The sequence below is a fragment of the Glycine soja genome, chromosome 20 (genome assembly GCF_004193775.1).
Source record: "Glycine soja cultivar W05 chromosome 20, ASM419377v2, whole genome shotgun sequence".
NCBI classification, from domain to species: domain Eukaryota; kingdom Viridiplantae; phylum Streptophyta; class Magnoliopsida; order Fabales; family Fabaceae; genus Glycine; species Glycine soja.
The window spans coordinates 43240331-43262621 of record NC_041021.1 but is presented as its reverse complement, the minus strand read 5'-3'; the positions used below and the strand labels follow the sequence as shown (position 1 = coordinate 43262621).

The following is a 22291-nucleotide window of genomic DNA, read 5'->3' as shown; positions in this document are numbered from 1 at the left end:
TTATTAGTGAGACCAAAAAGTTTTTACAAGTTTTCAGTTTTTTTGAGTTAAATATAAAACTAATATTCAGTCAAGACTTAGGATATATTTGGACTATTTTTTATATATAAAATTTATTTTTAAATAAAAGTTAAAAAATAAGAACTTAAAAAAAGTAAAAAAAATGTTTATTAGATTTTATTTTTAAGCTTAAAAGCTTATTTCTAAATTAGAGTAATATTTTATTCTAAATTATTTATCTCTTTGAAAGAAAAAATATATTTATAATAAAACAAGAGTAATAGAAAGTAGAAACTAGTTTTCATAAAAAAAAAATTACAAAAATTCGTGCGAAAAGTAAAAAGAAGTTTTTGTGAATAGCATATAGCATGGCCATTGTTCAGTTCGCAAGCCTGTTATAAAAGCCCACGACCCAAGAACCCACGAAACTAAACGACACCGTTTTCCTGCCCTACCCTCAAAAGCGCGGGAAGATTTTCCGCCATTCTTCTACTCAACTCCACTGAACTAACTCTTTCTTAGATCCCAAAACCCCACACTCTCTGCAATTCCCTCACTGAAACACTCACACCATGGACACTGAAGGCTTATCCGTAATCTGCGCCGGCATCGGAACCATCGAAGTCGACGATGAAGGCAACGTAATCGGTTACATCAAAGGCCAATACTGTCTCGGTACGAATCTCTCGCACTTCCAATTTTCCTTTTTTTTTTTTTTTGTTTTATCCTTCCGAATTCGATTTGATGAAAAATTCGGATTCCTCATTGCTCATGTTCATCACCGATTACCAGATAACCTGAAAGACCTTCTGCGCTTTCTTAGGCGCGACGATCCCCAAACGCGCGATGTCTTCAAGCAAGTCTGCAAATGGAACATCGTTTCCAAGTACTTAATCCCTACCATCGAGCTCTATCATGAAGATAGCAACTTGCTACTCAATGCAGGTTTTTGTTGAATTTGTATTAGTATTATTGATAAAGTTGTGTTGGGATTTGGTTAATTGGTAGTTGTTGAGTTGTTATGTTTTTTGTTTTTCGCAGTGAAGGTTCTGGTGTTCCTTACGATGCCGATCGAGCCTTCTTCCACGGATATATCCCAGCAGCTGGAGTATCTTTGGGGTTTGAAGTCTGCTTTGACTAACAGTGACGTTGCTGCAGTGATAGTGTCGTTTCTAGAGAGACCGCTCGAGAATTTGGAACGGTGAGAGGCTGCAAACTGCTGTGTGTTTTTGGTATTGTTGAGTGTGGATGGAAAGAAAAGAATTGGAAGACTTACTTATTTGTGTGTTTTTAATTGTTTGTTTACAGTGGCACGTTTAGTGAGGATGATTGGAAATTGGTACAGCTAGTGCTTACGTTATTTAGAAATATCCTAGCTGTTCAAGAGATTCCGACTCACCAGAAGTCAGGGGGACTTGCTACTCAGTTGTTATCAATGAGAGACCGGTTTCTGGAACTTTTGTTTCGGGAGAATGTAATGGATATAATGCTGGTTATATCTCAATGTGTTGGTAGTTCTAATGTTTATCTCCGTCAGGATAACTTGCTTCTACTGGAAATTTTTCATTACATTTTGATGGGTCAGGACCCGGAGTTAATTGTTAGGGCACATTTGAAGGAATCAAAGGTTAGGCCTCTCATTGTGACTAATGTCATTTTTTTCCATGCTGGCAAAGAGCACCCTACTAATTTAGATTATTCTTTCTGGAATGTGCTTTGCTAGTATAACTTACAAGGTTTTTTGGAATGTTTGATGATTTACTCTTTCTAACTGCTCCCATCTAGTGCATTTATATCCTATTCTTAGTTTGTATTTTTGTTCGGTCAATTACATTTTCTAAACTTCATTTTAGGAGGACGAACAACCCCAGACTTCTCTTAATAGTCTCCAGTTCATTTTGGAGGAGGAAAAGAAGAGAAGAAATATTTGTAAGCTCAACAATCTGAGTCGACATTCACAATTTAGTGGAACATTTGCTAGGCTTACCATGGTACTACTTTTTGCCCTACTTATGCTTTTATAATGGTGGACTTGGGTGATAACTGTTGTCTGTTTGGTAGGATGGTTCTAAGGCAGTAATTAAGGGAAATCCTAATTCTTCTCACAATGTGCTGCTTAAAGCACAAAATGTCACCCGGGGTCCTACCAAAAGAACTGTGTGGGATCATCCAAGGTTGCCTTCAACAGAGGATAAGATATTGGAGCTGCTTCACGGATTTGTGAATCAGTTTCTTTCTGGGGGATACAATGGTATGATGTTTTTTTTTTCAGAATAAATTGTATCATTTTCAAATATATTGTTTTGGTTTCCAATTGCAAAAGCTAAAAGTAATCTCACTGCAATTTGAACCTGTATCAGTTTTGATGCGATCCATTCGTGAAGATATTGAAAAGGAACATCCCTCAATTCAAAAAAGTGATGTTGTTGTTTTCTTTCAAGTGGCTGAATTTGTCACTTCATTTCAGTGTTACAAGTATTCAGCTTCTAAGGTGAGAATGATAATATGAGAATTGCAAATTTTTTGGCATACTTTTCTCTTTTCCTCTTTCAAGCTGAAATACTTAACATTGCCCCTTGATTAGAGGTATTCAATGCAATTAAGTATTCATCTAATGTTGGAATTTTATAGATTCTGCATGCATATTTAGTTGTGTTCTAATTACTTAGTATTTAGCATAATGAATTTTCTGATTTGTTTATTGAAGTAGGTGTAAATTGTAATTTTCAGTTTCTCAAAGCATGTTGAGACAAACTTTTCATATAATGATTGTTTGTAGGCCTTACAGTTTCTGACACAATGTGGCTATCTATTAGTGAATAGTGGAGGATACTAATTACTGTTTCTGTATAACACAATAAAGGAGATAACAAGAGGATAGAAACTCACTTGATTCGATTTCTTTGGTTTCTTGGATTTTCTTGGTTTATTTTTTTTATGACCTTTGATATTGGATTTCATTAAGGTGAATATGGAATAAGTCATTATCCATGTGCTAAATGATAAGTTTATAAATGAAATTTTTTAGCTGGACAAATGGAAATCAACAAAAATACAAAATGAAATTAGACAGTAAATAACAACATCCCTTGTTCTCATGTTGTGTGAGGTATCACTTGCTGCTTTATTTGTAAATAGCATACATGTGATTTGTCAATCTACAATTGAGAAAAGATGTCATTCTCACATATGTTCTCTTCTTCATTAGACCACGGAGGGAGGGGACACATTTGAGACTTTTAGTCATAAAGATGCAGATACCTCAGATTTCAGTGGTCAAATATGTGGTCCAATTGCAGCATCCTTGAATGAGTCAATGTTTCAATTGGTTATTTCAAAGTGGCGGCATGCCTATGATGGTCTAAAGGAAACAAATGACTATCAGTTTCTATCTGCAGCCGGTTCTCTTTTGAAAAACATGGTAATATGCACTATCAAATCTTAATAATATGTTCTGCTATGTTGTTTATTTAGTTTTTTGCATGTATCCTTACATCATGGGGTTAAAGTAGACAACTTTCTACTTTCTTTCTTTTATATCTGTGCTCTCGGTTTTAACCAAAGGTGCTTAGGTTACTGTAAAAATATCTTACAGCTAGTTCACTTCTATAAGCAGTTTTTCTTTGTCAATCCCTTTCATTTTTGTTTGCGTTCCATTGGTCTCACTTTGATTTACTATTTTTTTTTGGTTAATTTTACAAATTAGGGCATTTCCCTACTACATTAAGTTGAACACAAGAATGTTGACATGAACTCCATCACTCATTAAATGTTTCTTAGTTGCCCTTTCTTGGTTTTTCAGATTCGCATGCTGGATTTGATTCTTAAATTGTTGCCTGAAGACTCAAAGGAACCTCAAACAGCTCGCATACTTTTGTACAAGTTATTTTATGATCAGACTGAGGAAGGGATGACTCAGTTCCTATTGAATTTGATTAAAACCTTTGACACCCACAAACAACCCAAAAGGTTTGACCTCTTTATTCTAACAAAGAAAAAAAATTCACATACCTTAATCATGAACATATATGGATTGCTTTTTTCATGTCTTAAACTTGTATCTTAGCAGCCTCTGGTCCATGAAAGGCTATTCAAAGGACTTCTATTGATCAATTACTAGTTATGTCTTTTTAGTTCATTCTTTATACAAAATATAATGCATAAATACTCTACTGGTGTGAGTGTTGATTGTTAAGAAAGTTGAGTATGGGAAGCTGCATTGTGATAGAAAGTGGAAAAGCATTTATTTCCAATCAAATAAATTTTCTTTTATAATCAACTTAGCTAATTCACTTTTTCAATTCAAATGCATTTTGTGCAAAATTGTCTGTTATTGCAGGTATCCAATTGTTGTCATATGTAAGTCCAATGATAGTGATTTTATTTTATGCATATTTTTGTTGTGTGTTTGTGTATAATCCACTGTTCTTTCTTTGCTGCTATATTTATGATTGCTGTTTCTTGTCAGTGATCTTTCAGATTTAGTGGAAATCATTCACAAGGTTGTAAAGCTGATGGATAATCTTCAGTCTCGAGGAGCATTGAGGGTAAGCTGAAATTATGTGTTTGTGTGTCTGTCATGAGTTAGTGATATCTTTGAAATAAAGTAGATCTAGAACAAACAAGGCAAGATGCCTGTTACCACTTTACAACATATAGTTATCAATTCAACTTCAAGTGCAATACCCTATTTGTTCACAGTGATTTCAATTTCACATTTAAAAATAACAACTTTGCTTCCATTTGCTTTGTTAGAGATATACTAAAGCCATTAATGAGCCTTCACTAGTAGCTCAACATTTTTGGAGAGTTAGTCCTTGACATTAATAATTAATAATGTGATACATAGAAATGTAAAAAAATTATAAAAAAATCTGCTGCTGAGCATACCAACTAAGATTTTACTACATTTTGATCCTTTTCTCTACTTTATATCTTATAAATTCAAGGTGTCTAGAAAATCAAGGAAAGTGAAAAAAAAAATAATTCCAGAAGAGACAGAATCAGGGGACAAACTGGCTGGAGATCATTCTTTCATTCAAAATGAAACTGGCATCTCAACTGTCAATCAATCAGCAGAAAATCAGCCACTGCAGGAAGGCCTACCAAATGCAAATTCCACTGGGGAAGATGTTATCCCTAATGATAATGAACATGAAAATCATGTTGAGGAAGTTGGGAACTCCCAAGTTGGGTTAGAACCAATGGGAGCCACAAATTCTGAACATGTTAATGAGGATATGTTGGATGGTACTAAGGATTTTTCTGAAGATGAGCAACTACATGCATATAATGAAGTTGATTTCAAGGTTTCAACGCTGGTCTCTGCCTTTGCAAATCATAATATCATTCAGAAATTATGTTGGTTGCTCAAGTTTTACAAGAGCAATTCCCTGGCTACAAACCATTACATAATAAGCATGCTGCGGAGAATAAGTGATGACCTTGAACTCCATCCTATGCTTTACCAGGTTAAGTCCAGAAAGCATTTCATCTTCAATGAGAATGTGAAGTTTTTGAAATGTGAATACTGAATACTATTTATTAATCTTGTTGACACACTCTTGCAGTTGTCGCTGCTCACAACTTTTTATGACATCCTGGTTGAACAAAAGTCATGTCCCTGCAAGGACTATGCAGGTATAGTTGATTTTCTGACTTGTTTGGTCAGAAAGATGCTAAAGAAAATGAAAAAGCAACCCCTCTTGTTTGTGGAACTCCTTTTCTGGAAGACTCGGAGGGAATGCCATTACATCAATGCTGAATATTTGTTGAGCGAGCTTGGTCATTTGAAGAAAGAAAGTGCCAATTGGAATAACACTCAGGGAGATGAAGAAATTGGTTCATCCCCAGCAAAGGTGTGGACACGCAGAAGCATAGCTGATGCACTTGGTGAGGATGAAGCCGATGTTGTGATTACTCATGACTCAGGATATCAAAAGTAAGATAAAACCCTCAAACTTTGCTTCTAAGCTTTTATGTATGATTTTGTACTTTCTATTTCTTTTGGGAAATTTTTTTGAAGCACTGAGATGACCATTTTTAGAATGTGGGACCAATTTTCAATTTATGCTTGTTGATTGATTGGTTCATAATTATTCTTGATCACTGCAAAGAATTATCTGCAATGAATCTACTCTTATTTTTGTTTCTTCCTTCTGTAGAGACAAGCTTGATGATGTTATTAAAGGCTTTGCACCTACCTCTGGCAGTAACAGTGACAAAGATGATCATAAGTACGTTTACAACTTGACATCAAATTTTACTTGAGATTTTATAGTTTCTGATACTTGGTTCACTTGGGCATAACAGTGGGGAGCAATTGATGGAAGATGAATCTCAAATTGCTCCAAGGAGAAGGAAGAAACTTGTTCTTGATGGTGATTTGGAAAGACAAATCAAAGATCTCCATGAGAAGTAGGTTTGACCAGATCAAACTTTTGTCTGAACTTTGGAGCATGATTTAAATTAGAGCCTTGTCAAAAAGAAATTCAGTCTTTTTTCTTTTATTTTTTTTACATCATTGGTACAAACATTCTTAAAAGGAGTCAGCAAGATAGATCAATTCATAGCTTTTCAATTTTTTTTTCTCTTCCATATAAGATTTATCCTTTTTTCTTTTATATTTTTACATCATTGGTACAAGCATACTTAAAGAGTCAGCATGATAGATTGATTCATAGCATTTCATTTTTTTGTTTCTCTCTAGCATATAAGATTTGGCCTTTGTTTTCACCAATGGTTCTTCCTCACTTCAAACATTCTAGATTCAAAGATGACCAACATTGCAGTCACCGTATAGCTGAAGTGATAGATCCAGATGGTAAAATTTCACCAGCTCAAATTTCCAATATGTTAAAAAGGTTAGGACTAGCAGTTGCACCTAGGAGAAAGATGTGTGATGCTGATGCTGAAGGACCTTTGTCTACTAGCCCTAATCAGTTAGACAGTGACAAAATAACAGGAGCTACCAATCATAAATCCGTGAATTTGGAGGGAAGCCTGTTGGTTCAGCACCTGTAAGTTTATACTGAACTCTTATGCTTATTAATTATTACTGGTATTTTTTCTTCTATTAAATTTATGTTTCCTCTGGGAAATGAAATGTTGTCATTATTGTTCATCTTATTTGACAATTTTTTTATATACATTTTGATGCATCGAATGTGTTTAAGTCTTCTCTAAGTTTGTGTTCAATTTCATATTTATAGGCAAAAAAAAAAGAGAGTCCAGGCTTTCAATAAAGATCAGGAAGCTCTAATCAAAGTTCTATATGAGCAGTGAGTACCACTTGGTTGTCTTGCATTTGATCTCTTTCTGCTCTTTGATTGATGACTGCTGAATGGATAGTTAAATAATAAAATTCAATGTTTTCTGAATTTTCTATATTATTTTGCTCAGGATGACAAATAGCATTTCAATTTAGCTTTTGATTTTGCTGTTAATAGCTGGGTTGTTATTTCTGCAGATTCAAGGACCAAAGAAGATGTAGTTACATGATAGCCAATGCACTGGATAAGGATGGTAAATTCACTACTGCCCAAGTCTCTCGAAAACTTAAGCAGCTTGGTTTGTCTCTTCCTCTGAAGAGTTCTGGAGGAAAAATGCACCCAAAGGGTGCAGATCTCATGGATCGTTCAAATGAAAGGATGGATGAATCTGATGATGAGACATTGGTATCACTGGTAAAAAGGTAATGTGTTAGGTCTGTAGTTTTGCAAAGCCATGCCATTAATACTTCTGCCTGTTTGCAAAATAATATTCACTCATTGACATGTGTAACTTCTTTCAAAATGCCTTACATTGTTTCAAATTTTATACATAGCTGAATTTCAATACTTTGTCAAATGCAATTTTATTGTGCTGTCCAGATGGATGAGTCTCTCCTAGCTGTCCTCCCTTTAACTATTATTTAATGTTTATATAAATTTAGGAAGAAAATGGAGAGTGACAAATTATCAAGGGGACAGTTACATGGACAAACCAGTGAGGATAAATTGTCAAAAGACAATTCTGATGATGAAATGCTCAGCTCTGTTCTCAAGTAATGTTCCTTTACCTTCCCGTTTATAGGATCATCACTTTACTGATCAACAATAGGATCAATAATGATGGTCACAAATTTACTTTGAGCTGGTGATTCTTCCGGCTCCTGCTTCTATCTGCTTTGACTTAAAAAATGATGAATTTGTCTCGTCCATCAACCACTTTTGTTTTATTTGTAATTAATTTTCTTTTATTTAATTTAGGAAAAAAATAAATAGCAAAGTATCAACTGAACAATTACTTGAACCCATTAATGTGGATTCATCGTCAAGAGATGATTCTGATGATGAAATGCTCAGCTCTGCTCTCAAGTAAATATTCCATACTTTCACTTTTCTTTCTTGGATATTATTGATCAATGATAGGAACATAAATGTGCATATGAGGAATTTAGTTTGAATTGTTTATTTATTTTTATTTGAAATCTTGCTACAATGTTAGTTAAGTTTGTATGTATGGAAAAATTCCTTTCTCTTGTTAATTTCTTAAAATTAATTACCCATTGTCTATATCACTTGTAATTTTAGTTGTTTATTCCAGCACTGTTCGTACCAGATTTAATTTTCTTTGTATTGGTATAATTTCTGGATGCAGAAGAACTAGACGACCATCTCTTAAATCAAAGCAAGTTGAGCTTGAAAATATCCAAATTCATGAGAGAATAATGGGCGACGATTCTTTCAATGGAGGCATAACAGAGGTTTCGGAAGGGTATGCCTTTGTCATCACTGTCATTTTTATTTTTGGTAATAGAATTTTATTTAGTGTATAATGATGTCAATGAGATTCATTTTTGCTAATATAGACTAATGGCAAACTTTTACCACTTAATGGGAAAAGATTTCTTGTTGCAATAGCACACTTTTGCTAGTTTGATATGATTATTTAGGCTGACAATTGAGTTTATTAACATTCCTGGGTATTTAATCCATTCGTTGAACTATAAATTGTAGTAACATTTATAGTTATTCAGATGTAAATATGAATCAAGGGGTGCTTCTCCTTAACTAACACAGCAATCGGCTAACGCAACAATTGGCTTTATGGAAATAAAGATCAATTTTTTGGTGGTGCATATGATTGCAAAGGAGCATAATCACCTAGATTTTTAATCTCCTTCGGGGGATCTGTTGGCACTCTTAGGTGAGCTGCTCCCCTCCCAATAAGGTTTTTTCTGTTGGTGTACAGGATTTGAACCCTTGACCACGTGCTTAAGAAACCTAGTCCCGGTGCCCCTTGGACTAAACACTTGTTGCCTTGTTGGTGTATAAAACATAAGTTATTACTACTTTTCTATTTTTCTGTTCAATTGTAGTGGGGTCAAGCAGATTGTTTCTGAAGAGATGACCAAGTCGATATAGTATATTCTGTCTGTCTTCATATCTAACATAATGCAGTAATATCTATAAAGCAAAGTGGAATTAGAAATATACCGATACAGTTATCTCAGCCTTTTCTATGGACTAATTTGATTGGTGGTTGAATTGAATTTGTACTGGCAGGGAATATCGTGTTGATTCCATGAATTCCTCTCAAGTAGAATATCAGCAAATGGATGACTTAGCAGATTTAGAGGATGAAGTGGCTGTTAGTGCAGTTCCTGACAATGCCAGATCCAGAAGGAAGCTGAGAATGGTGATTGATCCCGAGGACGATGACTGAAGGGGAAAGCATTATTAGGGAGCGGGTTTATTTTTTTGAAAATATTTTCTACTAAACTGATATATATAAGGATTGGATCCTTCTGTGTATACTCCTGGTTGTCAATTGCTCAAACAGCACACCATACCCTAAAAGGGTCACGTGTTACTTTTAAATATAGAAGCATGTCAACTCATTCGTGGGCAAAATGATAATGAAACTATTCATCCTCACAAGACCAAAAAGTATAAAATAATAATGGAACTAGTCTTCCTTCTAGTAAACTTCCAGTTCTGGGAACGGCATTACGACAGCCCTTGATTCAATAGATATAATACTGCATATCCCTACTAAATTCTTGCTGGTATGTTGTGAGAAATCTGAGGCAGTATATCCAAATTGATTTCCAACATGAGGATTCGATCACCATTGCTGGTTTGGAAATTCTGCGAATACCAGTAGAATGATAAGCACGGTTCTGGTTATCTTTATCTCACCATCTTGTCGATTAATTCATGAAATAGCCAACTGTTTTATTCTCAGTATAAAATGGTTTATCATTTTCATCTAAAGAGGGCTACCAAGTACCAAGGTAAAAGAGATCTTTGTAGCTGAAGGTTTCACCAAGTGACTTTTTTCACCCATGAAGTCAATTAACTTTGTTTTGTGCAGACAACTCTGAATTCAAGATGCATAAAAAAAAAATTGCCTCATTTTATGACTTAAGAATTATATTTGTAAATAAACCTTGTTTTATATTGTTGTACCTAAAACATCCGTTTCATAAACATAAATTCTGGTTGGTTATTTCTTACCCATTGAATCTTAAGATTCTACTTGTTAGTGTCCCCTAAAGCCTGCCACTCATTTTACTGTTGCTATGATTTGCCGTAACGTTGAAATTGAACCTTCGTAAATGCAGTTCCTTTGTCCACAAATAATGGTTGAGGGATACCATTGCTCTAGTGGGCATGAATTAGGGTCGTCCATCTTCATGGTTGAGGGAATACGGTTGCTCAAGAGAAATGTTGGTTCAGTGTGGAGAAACCTTTGGCGACGGAGAGAGCTCTTCTCACAAACTTGGTTTCCGTCACCAAATTTCATACAAATTAATAATTATTTAATGCTTCATCAATCGCTTTTATATTAACTAAACAAAACAAATATTTTAACTTATATTATATTTTTTAAAATATAAGTAAAGAACACATACCTAAGAATGTTTAATTTAACTAAAATTTTACATGCATAGGTTCAATTAAATTATATATATATATATATATATATATATATATAAATTGAGGAAGATAATTACTTATATTTTTAATTAGGAGATATAGTTTTAAAAATATTAAACTTATTTAAATTTATTTTGATTGTTATTTCTCCAAGTAATAATAACAATGTAATACATAAATTAAATTAAATATATTAAATAATGATTAAATTATTATTTTTAAAAGTAAATGATTATTTTAAAAGTAAATATCCTAAAATTAAATAATTATTCAAAAAAATAATTTTCAAATTAGCACTACATTATCTCTTATTTCATTGTTTTTTTTTTCAATTTCTATTTGATAACAATAATAGTAAATTATTGTATTAAAAATTCATAATCCTCTAAAATGTTTTGATATGAGAGCTATTATAAAATTAAAGTTTTGATATGATGATTACTGTGAAATTTATATAATTGAATCAAATTAACTGTTGTTATAAAATTATTTTTTTTATCTGAATAAAAATTTGAAGTTTATATATATATATATATATATATATATATATATATATATATTACTGACCCAAAAAATATGGTATGCTTAGTGTGCGTGTATGAAAGAGAATACATAATTCAGTATTTCCTCTGAACTTAAATATAAGAAAAAAATTAATTTTGGACTTAAATATAAATAAATACTAACTTTTGTCTCATTTAATAAAATCTTATTTTCAGTAAATCATTTATTTCTATTCTATTCCTATTCTACAAGTACATTAAGGATATTTTAAGAAATTTTTTTGAATTAAATATGGTTGTGTCGCTGATAGTTAAATTTATGACCTTCCATAAATCTAGAAAAAGCCACCGAGTTTTCATGACCTTCCATGTATTTGCAATTCGTGGTGGATGAATTTTTAGGAATTTTTTTTTGAATCAGTTAGAAAAGAAATATTAAATGTGAACCGAACTAATTTGACCTTTCGCATTTTGAAATAGATTGGTTATTTTGTTAATTAGAGAGTGTGATTAACAATCCTCTTCCATACATAAATTTCATAGATAAGTTTACATTTAATTAGAAAGTGTTTATGAATATATCTTAGACACAAGAATTGGTCAGACTTACTACAGGAAGGAGAATGGCACGTTTAAAACCAATCCTGTTTGTGATCGACTCTAGAGTCTGTACCGAATCTATGACTTTCTGACTTTGTGATCCAAAAGAAGAACTCCGTCTATTGAAATCTAGGAAACTGCAACTGTGGTGGTACGTAAAGAATTGTTTTTTTCTTAGAGATTTAAACATTGTCAGATTATTTAGATATATGCGTGTTAAGTAATAAGAACTCCTCATTAGATTATATTTTAATACTTAAGATTAAAAGATAAATATACATAGCTTTTTAATTAATTATCTAACCACTAATTAATTTTTAACTTTAATCATTCATATAGATTATACATTTAGATTTATAGATCTCATTTTTACCATCCATAAGAGAGAAGATAATTACTACGAAAGTATGTGTGTGAGATAAATCAAAACTACAAAATTTCATACAACTTAAAAAAATAATTGATGTTTTATCGTATTACGTTATTTTTTTAATATATAGCATAGTATTTAAAATATAAATAAATATATAATATTACAACGATATTAAATTTATACAATCATATTACATGCAAACAAATTCTCAGATTATTTAAAATTTATCGTTGCACGTATAATATCTAAGTAATATTTAAATTTGAGGAAAAACAACTCGTCATTTACCCTAACAGACCCTGTGTACAATGCAGGTCCTTGATGTCCGTACTTCGACAAGTTCGAGGCCACAAGGTTAATGTGTTATTCAAGATATATAAATAAAAGTATGATTTGTACGTTTAGGGTTTTATGAAGTCACTTTGCTTATTTCAAATGCTTCTATTTCTTATGGGATTTGTGTTTTGAAACATTTCGTAATGTTTCTTTATAATATTATGTAAAATATATTTGAAGATGCTTTTAGAATAAAAAAAAAACTTAATTGTAAAATTAGTTCCTCTATCTATTTCACCAAATAAAATAAAAATAAAACTTATATAAATGTACATATAATATTATATATTATATTTTAAAAAATAATATATAAGATTATAAAAATATAATAAATTAAAAATATAAGATTATCTATAGGAATTGAAATTATGTACTAAGAGGGACTGAATTATTATTTCATATAGGCCTCTCGTTCACTAACTGCCACTCTCATTTGGATTTCCACAACCATCTTGTGTGCGATCTTGAATTTATTGTCAAAGATCAGAGATATTGATTAAAAACTAGAAGCTTCTCGTTGATAGACAAATGACATGGAAATCCAAGAGGGAGTGAATTATATTGTAAACTTTTTTCTTCCAATAAACAGTCCAATTCCTCCACAAATTTGTTTATCAGAGTTTTATGAATTGATTTTTTATCCAAGAGAGGATTATGCAATGCACAATGATATATGTATATGGCCCTAACATGAACAAGAAACAAAATGTTCAATAAAGTGCTGAATATTAAAAGTATAGAGTGAGAAAGATTGAGACAAGATTTTTATACTTGTTCAGTCACTACACTGTGACTTACATTCAATCCTTAGTAACCCACTGAGGTTTTTCACTAATCACTTCAAAATTCGTACAAGAATTTCACATCAAGAAACTTTCTTGACCTTTCTAAGTCTTCCTTTGGATACCACACCAAGAACTTAGAAAATACCTCGTAGGAACCACCTACAAGAACCTTTTGAAAGATATTCACTCTTAAAGAAAACAAATGCCTAAGGCAAGAAAGAAATCACTGATTGCGATTATACATACAAATTGAAGTATTTGTCTTTTTCTTTGATCTTTCTTGACTATGAGAGAACCCAATTGATGAACATAATAAATCTTAAAATAAATTTGTAAAATTCTTTCTTTATAGATGTAATTCACACCGTCTTATATTAGAACTGAAAGAAAAACTTGTAAACTTGTAAAATTCTTTCTTTATAGACAATTATTCTATTATTTTTAAGCTTTTGTTACTGATGTAATCAAATTCTTTCTTTATAGACAATTATTCTATTATTTTTAAGCTTTTGTTACTGATGTAATCAATTTCTGTCTCGTAATTGATTACATCAGTTAATTTGGTCCTTAATGTTAAGAGTGCATCAAAGACCAAATTAACTAATGGCTGACAAAAATTAAAAATTAAATTTACCCTTTCATACTGTTAAGAAATCAAATTGACTGGTAGTACCAGTCTCAGAAATCAAATTATCTGATAGGTGTCAATTAAGATCTAAATAGATATCCAATCTGGTAATGAGACCAAATTGACTAGTGATGTCAATTTGATCAAATTGATTTTTTACTCAAGTATAAATAGACATCCAAGCCCATTGCATAAATATGTACAGATGTACATCCTTCCTGCAGACTCCAAAACATACCAACAGTATAAGATCAGTTAGTAACTTTTATCTATCTTTCTATCAGTCAATCAAGAGAGAGAGAGAGCAACAGTATATTACAACAAAAAATCTAATGAAGTCTCAAGAAAGAATGATGAAAAACTCCATGTTACAACGTGGTGCTATGATAAAGATGTTACTCGGACAGAGTTATCAGCTGATCCAGTCAAAAAAATGGGCAGGGTTGGATGCCAATCCACAGCAGTAATAGGAGCACCATGCGGAAGTGTTCTCCATCCACTCAAATGACCATGAACCTGACACAAGACAACCACACACAACAATTCCAGATAACTAACAAGATAACTGAAAAAATGCAAAGCCAAAATTTACTGGATGTTACAAGTCAAACCAATATGAATAAGTAAATTATATAATTATAATCCCTTAAAGGCAATGGTCTAATCACAATTCACCACGAATCATCAACCTGGTATATGGGTGCTCTAAATGAACTGGATGTTACCAAGAGTCTCCTCCCATTTGCATCTAATGCCATCTCATGTCTGCAATATTTTGAATCATTGAGGGGGTAACAGAACCTATGAAAGGCAAAAAAAGGTCATGCTGAGAATTAATTCTTCAAACATGTATAAAACCAAGGATAGGAGGAATGGGGATAAAAATGTTTTAGACAGAAAGCCAAATACAATAAAATATTTACACTTATAATATTGGGACCCCACATTGACTAGGAATATGGCCAATATAGTCATTATAAGACTTGGGCAATCCTAACCTTACAAACCAATTTTATATTATGGAGTTGTTAGACCCAAAGCTCAAATTGCAAGGTAGTATCAGATTATATCCCATATCCATCTACCCTTATTTGTCCACATTCCAGAGGTCCAGTCCTCTTATAATTAGGGTTTAGGCCTAACTTATTGCTATCTTCCAAACAACTCAAACAAGTTAGGTCGAAGATTATGTGCAGCCAGCAGTTTGAAATGTTGCTTGTGTAGTAAAAAATTCTAGAACAAGCTTTAGGATATTTTATGAATGAGTTGAGCAATGTTATCAGAAGGAAGATGCAAACACGACCCGCAGAATTCTCCAAGGGCAATCTGCCTCGCACAATCCATTAAAGATGAGTTGTTTGGAGATTCTTAGTTATGTTCCCAAATGGCCAAAGAAAATTGCTCCAATATTTGTGAACCTTTCTGATTACCAGGAGCAGTTACCGAACGACCAAAACTAGGAGTGTCAAACCAAGTTTTGGATTCTCTGTGTAAACCAGTTCAAGTAACAGTAACACTACTAAAAAGCATCCATTCCACAATTTAAAACCACTGGGTTTGATTGGAAATTTGAATGTTAATTCTAGTGACAGCAACCAGCCTACATAATTACATAACAGTGGCACAAGGCACTTGCCTTATCAAGAATATATTTGAAGGAGAGAGGAACGCCGCTGTGGCAATGTGGCTAACAATTTAGGCCACTGGATAGGTGTCAAAAATATAAAGTAAGGGTGCTGATTTTGAGGGAAGATGATGATGGGGGAGAAGGAGGAGGAATTCAATTGGATTGAATTGATGGAACCAAATTCAAAAGCTAATCCTCAAGGAAGGGTTTCCTTAATTCAACCTAGGGGACAAGGCTACTTCTGTACCAACAGCATTGATAGGCCATGTTCGGAAATAGGATGTTATAATTCTGTATTAGGAAGTTATTGGACAATTATTTTTGAATGAATTCAGGATTCGGCTTTTATATGTTATGGCATGATAGTTATAGTTATATATAGGTTGTGTAACGAATTTGAAGGCAGCAATTAAGATGTTAGATTGGTATTTCTGGTATTTTGAAAGAGGAAATTCCTTGTTAGGGAGAAACCCTGTCTTTGTTGATGTTTGTAATCGAATCTGGCCTAAAAAACCAAATTATTTCTATAATTTATTCAGAATGAAGTGTGTTTACTTCTTGAGTCTGACATGACAACCCCATGTATCAAATTTTCTTACATTTGGCTAATAAAAACTATTTTGAGCCGCACAAAAGAAAAAAGAAACACTACGTATAAGTGTAAGGCTGACACTAGAAATATACCTACTACAGTCTCTTGACCACAGGATTTGACCTTGATTTTGCAAACTCCACTCAAAAATCTGACAACAGAGAATCAATTAATATAAGTGTACAACCCATTTCACAAGCTGGAATAACATTAAATTTATAATACTTGCCTTCCCATCACAGCCCAGGCTAAAAATGCTAGTCTCATCTGGTCCAAACAGAATAGAACTGATGGAAGAATCATGTGCTGGCCAGCCAGTGATTTGTAGACCAGCAGACATGTCTTCGACTAGTTAAGGATGGCATGATTGCCAAACCATGTGGCCACTGCTAGAACATTCTAAATACATTTATCTTAAAAATTGCACCATTTTATTTCACTGAATAACTGACCCCAATAATCAGAGAATAACTGAATCCAAAAATAAGGAACCTCTATAGAGTATAGAAAGCACAAGAAATCCCAGCAAATTGGCAACTCCAGCAAGAGAAGATATAACTTAATAAATGCAACCAATTGTTGAAATTGCAGAAATTTAAGTGTGATAGATATTATTGATAAGTAAATAAGAAAGTAAAGAATTAAGAGAAATTGGAAGAAAATCAAATAACAATGGAAATATGGAAATATGACAATCAAAGCAAATTATAATGGAAATATGTTAACAGCAACAAAATTACAAAATATTTTACTTCACAGATTAATCACTAAGTATATCAAACCAAGGAATAATCAAATGAATAAAATTAAGGATACCAAACATGTGAATCATTCCATCAACAGCAGAAGCTGCCAAAATCTTTCCATTGTGATTAAAGCATAGAGAAGTAATTGCTGGCGGATCTTCTCCAAGAGGAAGGACTGTCTTTATGAAATCCAAAATTAAAAATAGCCATAAAACCACATAAACATGAAACATTTTATACAAAGAAGCACATACCATGGCTTTCCACGTCTTCATGTTCCACACAGTTAGTGAAGCAAAACCCAGGTGGTCAATATAGTTAGAACCAGCCCTACACAGAAAGTATGGCCCTCATACTCCTTGCTAACGTAATATTAACAAAAATGAACATTGAAGAACAGAAAGATGTAAATCGAAAGCATAATAAAAGACAGGATACCCTGACTAATGATATTTAACCATAGTTCATCCTTATGCCCAAAATCAAAACAGCAAAGCATACATATCATAATTAGACTGGCATTGTATTAAAAGTTAAAACCAAGGATCAGATCAACAAATTAAATTAATTTACTAGTTCAACAAAGAATTCAACATTTAAAAACTTAACAAATACCCTCCAGATGCTGCAGCAGACACAAAAATAGGTTCCACTGGACTGCACTTTATGTCCAATACACTGTAAAACCACAAGTTGGAGAGTTAAAAGGCAATGCACAGAAACCTGAAAAATATACAAGGTTTAAATATGTTTAAAGTCCCTGCAAATATAGCAATTTTTGTTTTTAGTCCTTGTAATTATTTTATTTTTGATCCCTACAATATTTGCCATCACTTGTTTTGGTCACTGTCATAACAATAGAGACTAAAAACAAAAACCGTTATATTTTATTGGGACCTAAAAGTAGGGACTAAAAACAAAAACTGCTATCTTTGTAGGAACTAAAAACAAAAAATTGTTATATTTTGCAGGGCCATAAAACTAAAACAGCTATATTTGCAAAGACATAAAACATGTTAACAGCAAGTTCACGACAAGGACCAAAAACAACGAACATTGCAAGGGAAAAAAAATTTATAGGGACTAAAAACAAAAACTACTATATTTGCAGGGACCTTCAACATATTTAAGCCAATATATAATCAGGAAATACCTTGGAAATGCTTCGGTTGTGTTGAGGTCACAGACAACTCTCTTTGCATCCACATTCCATGCCTTAATGCACCCATCAGACGTACCTATGAGAAGCTTTTTATCAAGAGGAACAACTTAATAATTTAATTTTATAATCTCATAATCATTACAACTGAATAAATTCAATCACCATGAGAAATCAATTCACATACCAAGCGGTCTGATTTACATTCCCAGTCAAGTGACAAAATTTCAGTGCCACAATATATGGTTGCATTTCTAGACACTGGAGTTGATGTATCATATGTCCATATCCTTCATTATAACATGCAGAGCAAACAAAGGCAAAATTGCTTGAGATTTCATAAAAATTAAGAAAGAGTTGTAGATAGTAGATACTCAATGAAAGGTAAAGAAGAAGCATTAATGAAGGGAAACATATAGAGGGGAATTTGTAAAGAAAAATGTATTGGAGTGCATCAATCTTTTTTTTTTCCTCTACTTAATTTTGTATCATTGTATGTTAACTTGCTGGTTGCTCTAAGCACATCTGCACACAAGGGTTCTAAATAGTGGCAAATGAATACATGCTACAGCCCAGTAATTGAGACCAAAAATTAAATAAAAGCTATTCCATGTTTCCACTAAAATAATACTTCAAATCAACTCCCAAAAAGGATACCTGACAGTTCCATCCAGAGAAGCACTGGCAATATTGTTTCCAGATGCAGAGAAGCGACATCGACTGATTGGACTGGTGTGCCCCAAAAATGTCTCCTGTAAGACACAGTAATATGATATTCATGCAGATTCCAATAAAACTTAATATACTCTGATAAGGAAAATGAAAATGAGGAACAAGGAGGGGGGGCTTAACATTGTTACCTGGTGCTCTACTTGGACCTCAGAAAAATATTCTTCCCCATAAACTTCCCCATCATTTTCTGCCACAAAAGTAACTGTTAATTGTTTATTTCCAAATATACAATCAATGGTTACTGAAACATTTAGTGATTAATATGTCAACCTGCAGAACAATCTATTCAGCATCCAAAAAATTAGGTGCAACATGAAGTTCAGACAAAATTAGGCGCAGAATAAGTGAAGACAAAGCATAATTTTTAAGAAATAATAAGTGATAATAAATTGATAGGTCGCTTCCTAGATTGAAAGTTAAAAATACAAATACAAAACTTTCTTGTTTCATTTCCATAGTTCTGCAAGACAGCAACTGATTCAATATCTACAAACTGGTTTTTACATGTCTGATACCTTTTATGCTTCAGGGTCCTGCGACAAACACTATCATTTGAAATCAAAGTATATTAGATCACTCCACATACAAAATCAATATCTTGTTTTAGTGCAACTTGTGCTTGCAAGTTATAACTTACAACTAGTGGCAATGCAAAAGTAATATCATGATTGTCTTTAGGATGCACATGAGAGTCATATTGCCAGAGAATCTCATTTATTTCTCAGAACTCACAGACATCTGACATTATCTGTTCCCAACTTTTCCCGGGACTTCAATGACTAATTAACTAGTTATCTTTTTAGAACAATAATTCATCATTTTGAGGATGCTCACACACAAATTTGAACAAGTCTATCTCTATCCATGTAAAGTAGCCATTAACTTGCTTAAAATACAATGACCAGACAATTAATTAACATCACTTCGCAAAGAGGGTGAGCAGCATTGAACTATTGAAGTATATCTCTCTGCCTCTATGGGAACTGTCATGACCTTTTACACCTGCATTGTCAGCTCCACCATTCCTCAGATGGTCATTTGATAGAAAAGCTGAATCATCGCCAGACGTGGAGCCAATCAACTCGGAGTGAATATTCCCCAATCCACCCGCAACTGAATCTTGACTACTCTCTGTTAGACCTACTCGTGCAACACCAGCTGGAAAAACCTCCGGAGAATCTTTTGACATACGAGCAGTTTTTTCACGCAAAGTGCTCGATGAACCAGTACTCCCCCCTTCCATACTTCATCCCAAACTAATCAGAACCCCAAGCATGTCCAATAGACGCTAAAGCACTGAATAAACAAACACACACTTACCTTCTAAATTGGCGTAACTGCACCTCTTTCTCATCAAGCGAAGCCTGAAGCTGCGACAACTTAAGATTTAAATGTACAATATCTCGTTTGAGTAGGTTAGTAGCATTCATCTCTGAACTAACCTTCAGCAGCGCAGGTAAACGTGATACAGCATTAAGGCTAAACAAAACAAGTTGCGAAAGAAATCACCAACATTTTGTGAATTAAAAAACAATAAATGGAATTAAACTCTGTGAAGGATATGAGTAGCATTGAAGACCTCGCTGAAGAAGTTTCTAGAAGAAAGATGCAAAGCCTGATACCACTCCTTGGAGAAAAAAACCCGAAACTCGGGATCCAAGTGTGGATTCTTCTTATAAGGAATAGCTGCAACACAATTAGTCCAATCTTGTGACCGAACCAGTTAAGAAACAAAAACGACGATGAGAGAAGCAAAACGCACCGAACCAGTTAGTCCAATCTTGGGACCTCTGCAGCAATTCGGCGCCGTAGAGCGTGAAGAAGTCGACGACTTTGTCGTTGCGGTTGCACTGGACGGCGTGGACGACGTAGAAGCGTAGAAGAGAAGTCTCCAACTTAGAGAGCGTGGAGGCAAGCGGCGCGTCGGAGGAGGAAGAGAGGTAGTGCTTGAAGAAAGCGAGGAGCGCGAGGAGGCTATCGGCGTGGAACTTGGGGACGTAGAGGGAGAAGATTAGGTCGAGGATCTTGTCGACCTCGAATCCTTTTCCGATGTCGGTGCGCAATTCGGCCTCGTAGGATTCGAGGGTGTTGGTGAAGCCGCGGAACACCAGAAACTCCCTCACAAGCTCCTCCGCGTGCTGCATCTTCTCCATCGTGCTCCACACGGCGTCGTATCGGATTGATGCTAAATTGCGCCGCTGATGGGGTTTTGTGGCGATGCGTGTTTGGTTTGAAGAGTAGTAGTTAGCACACAACTCATGCCTCGTCTCCGATCTTCGATGCTGACTGTGAGTGTGACGGAGGCCCTCACTTCCAATCACCTGAGCCGGTTCAACGTTCCCGTTCAATTTCTACTTTGAAACAACTTTTTATTTATATTGTGTTTGGGGGTGGGGTGAATAAAATGTAATTGGAGCAATAGGAATACTGAAACGTAATAATTTTTACTGATCAAATCAGTTTTTTTATTTTAATTTTTTGAAAATTAAAAACAATTTTGGAAATAGAAATCAAATGTTAAAAGTAGGGAGATGTTGCGGTTATCTGTTCTGAAAATAACCGCTCAACTAATTTCTGAGACTATGTTCAGTTTTGCAACAGATATTTATAGAACTGCAGAGAAGAAATAACATGTGTGGTTCAGATTAAATTGAAGGAATAATAATTATTTTCTTAGTAAGAAATTTTGAATATGTATTTTACTGTTACAACCATATACATTCCATTGCTTGACTCTATGGTCCACACTCATCATTTTCCATGGTTAGGTATTTTTTTTTTTTTTTTGTCTTTCTTCCAAGTGCTAAAGTTTCATTCACCGAACATTACATTTTGCATTGTTTTATTAGCTACCTAATAGTTAATATGATTAGTGGAAAATACCAAATTCAATCCTGAAACACGAGAGTTTCTTGCATTTTTTTTAACTTCAAATAAAGAAACACCATCAATATGTTTTCTAAGCAATATTGTTTGCACAATTTAATTTCTGTTGTGTACTAGATTCTACTAAGCTATTGATTTCCACTTAAAATCATCAAATTCGTTGAATCTTATTCAACACTCTTACTTTACAAATATGCATACAAATGAATAAGAGCTGTGCGAAGGCAGGGGTAAAATACTGGTTCTCTTTGAAAGTTTAACCAAACCAGCGTGAAGAATGATATAGTAGTACCAACACATCAAGATTTATACCAACAAGGTTGAACACGGTTGGTAGATAGCTAGGTTTTTATAGCATGTTGTCACGGCTTCAATTTCTTAGTTATCCATACGAAGAAA

General features: G+C 33.7%; 2 protein-coding genes across 4 annotated transcripts; one reads left to right on the top strand and one right to left on the bottom strand.

Annotated features, from left to right (window-relative positions):
* Positions 1–454: 454 nt before the first annotated feature.
* On the top strand, positions 455–9917 carry LOC114401651 (protein timeless homolog). The gene is made up of 21 exons (XM_028364227.1): positions 455–675; positions 793–945; positions 1042–1201; positions 1309–1627; positions 1854–1991; positions 2062–2251; positions 2361–2491; positions 3209–3421; positions 3803–3969; positions 4469–4547; positions 4950–5471; positions 5571–5941; positions 6165–6236; positions 6313–6417; positions 6768–7019; positions 7212–7280; positions 7469–7693; positions 7934–8044; positions 8250–8357; positions 8641–8757; positions 9549–9917. Exons 1-21 carry the CDS (start codon positions 573–575, stop codon positions 9706–9708), a joined length of 3765 nt encoding a protein of 1254 aa, XP_028220028.1. The 5' UTR covers positions 455–572; the 3' UTR covers positions 9709–9917.
* Positions 9918–14253: 4336 nt separating this feature from the next.
* On the bottom strand, positions 14254–21429 carry LOC114403142 (WD repeat-containing protein 91 homolog). Of its 3 annotated transcripts, XM_028365925.1 has the most exons (16): positions 20769–21419; positions 20570–20692; positions 20449–20468; positions 20327–20376; positions 20000–20250; positions 19135–19193; positions 18932–19026; positions 18462–18564; positions 18269–18363; positions 17731–17793; positions 17370–17445; positions 17186–17294; positions 16599–16711; positions 16462–16520; positions 14840–14951; positions 14254–14666 (listed from the first exon to the last, which is right to left on the bottom strand). In XM_028365925.1, the coding sequence occupies exons 1-16, from the start codon at positions 21157–21159 to the stop codon at positions 14532–14534; spliced, it is 1854 nt and encodes a 617-aa protein (XP_028221726.1). In that variant the 5' UTR covers positions 21160–21419; the 3' UTR covers positions 14254–14531. The 3 variants fall into 3 exon arrangements, 2 of the variants coding, with proteins under 2 accessions (XP_028221726.1, XP_028221725.1); XR_003664602.1 differs by having other exon boundaries at positions 17186–17290; positions 20327–20468; positions 20769–21429; XM_028365924.1 differs by having other exon boundaries at positions 20327–20468; positions 20769–21418.
* Positions 21430–22291: the final 862 nt, after the last annotated feature.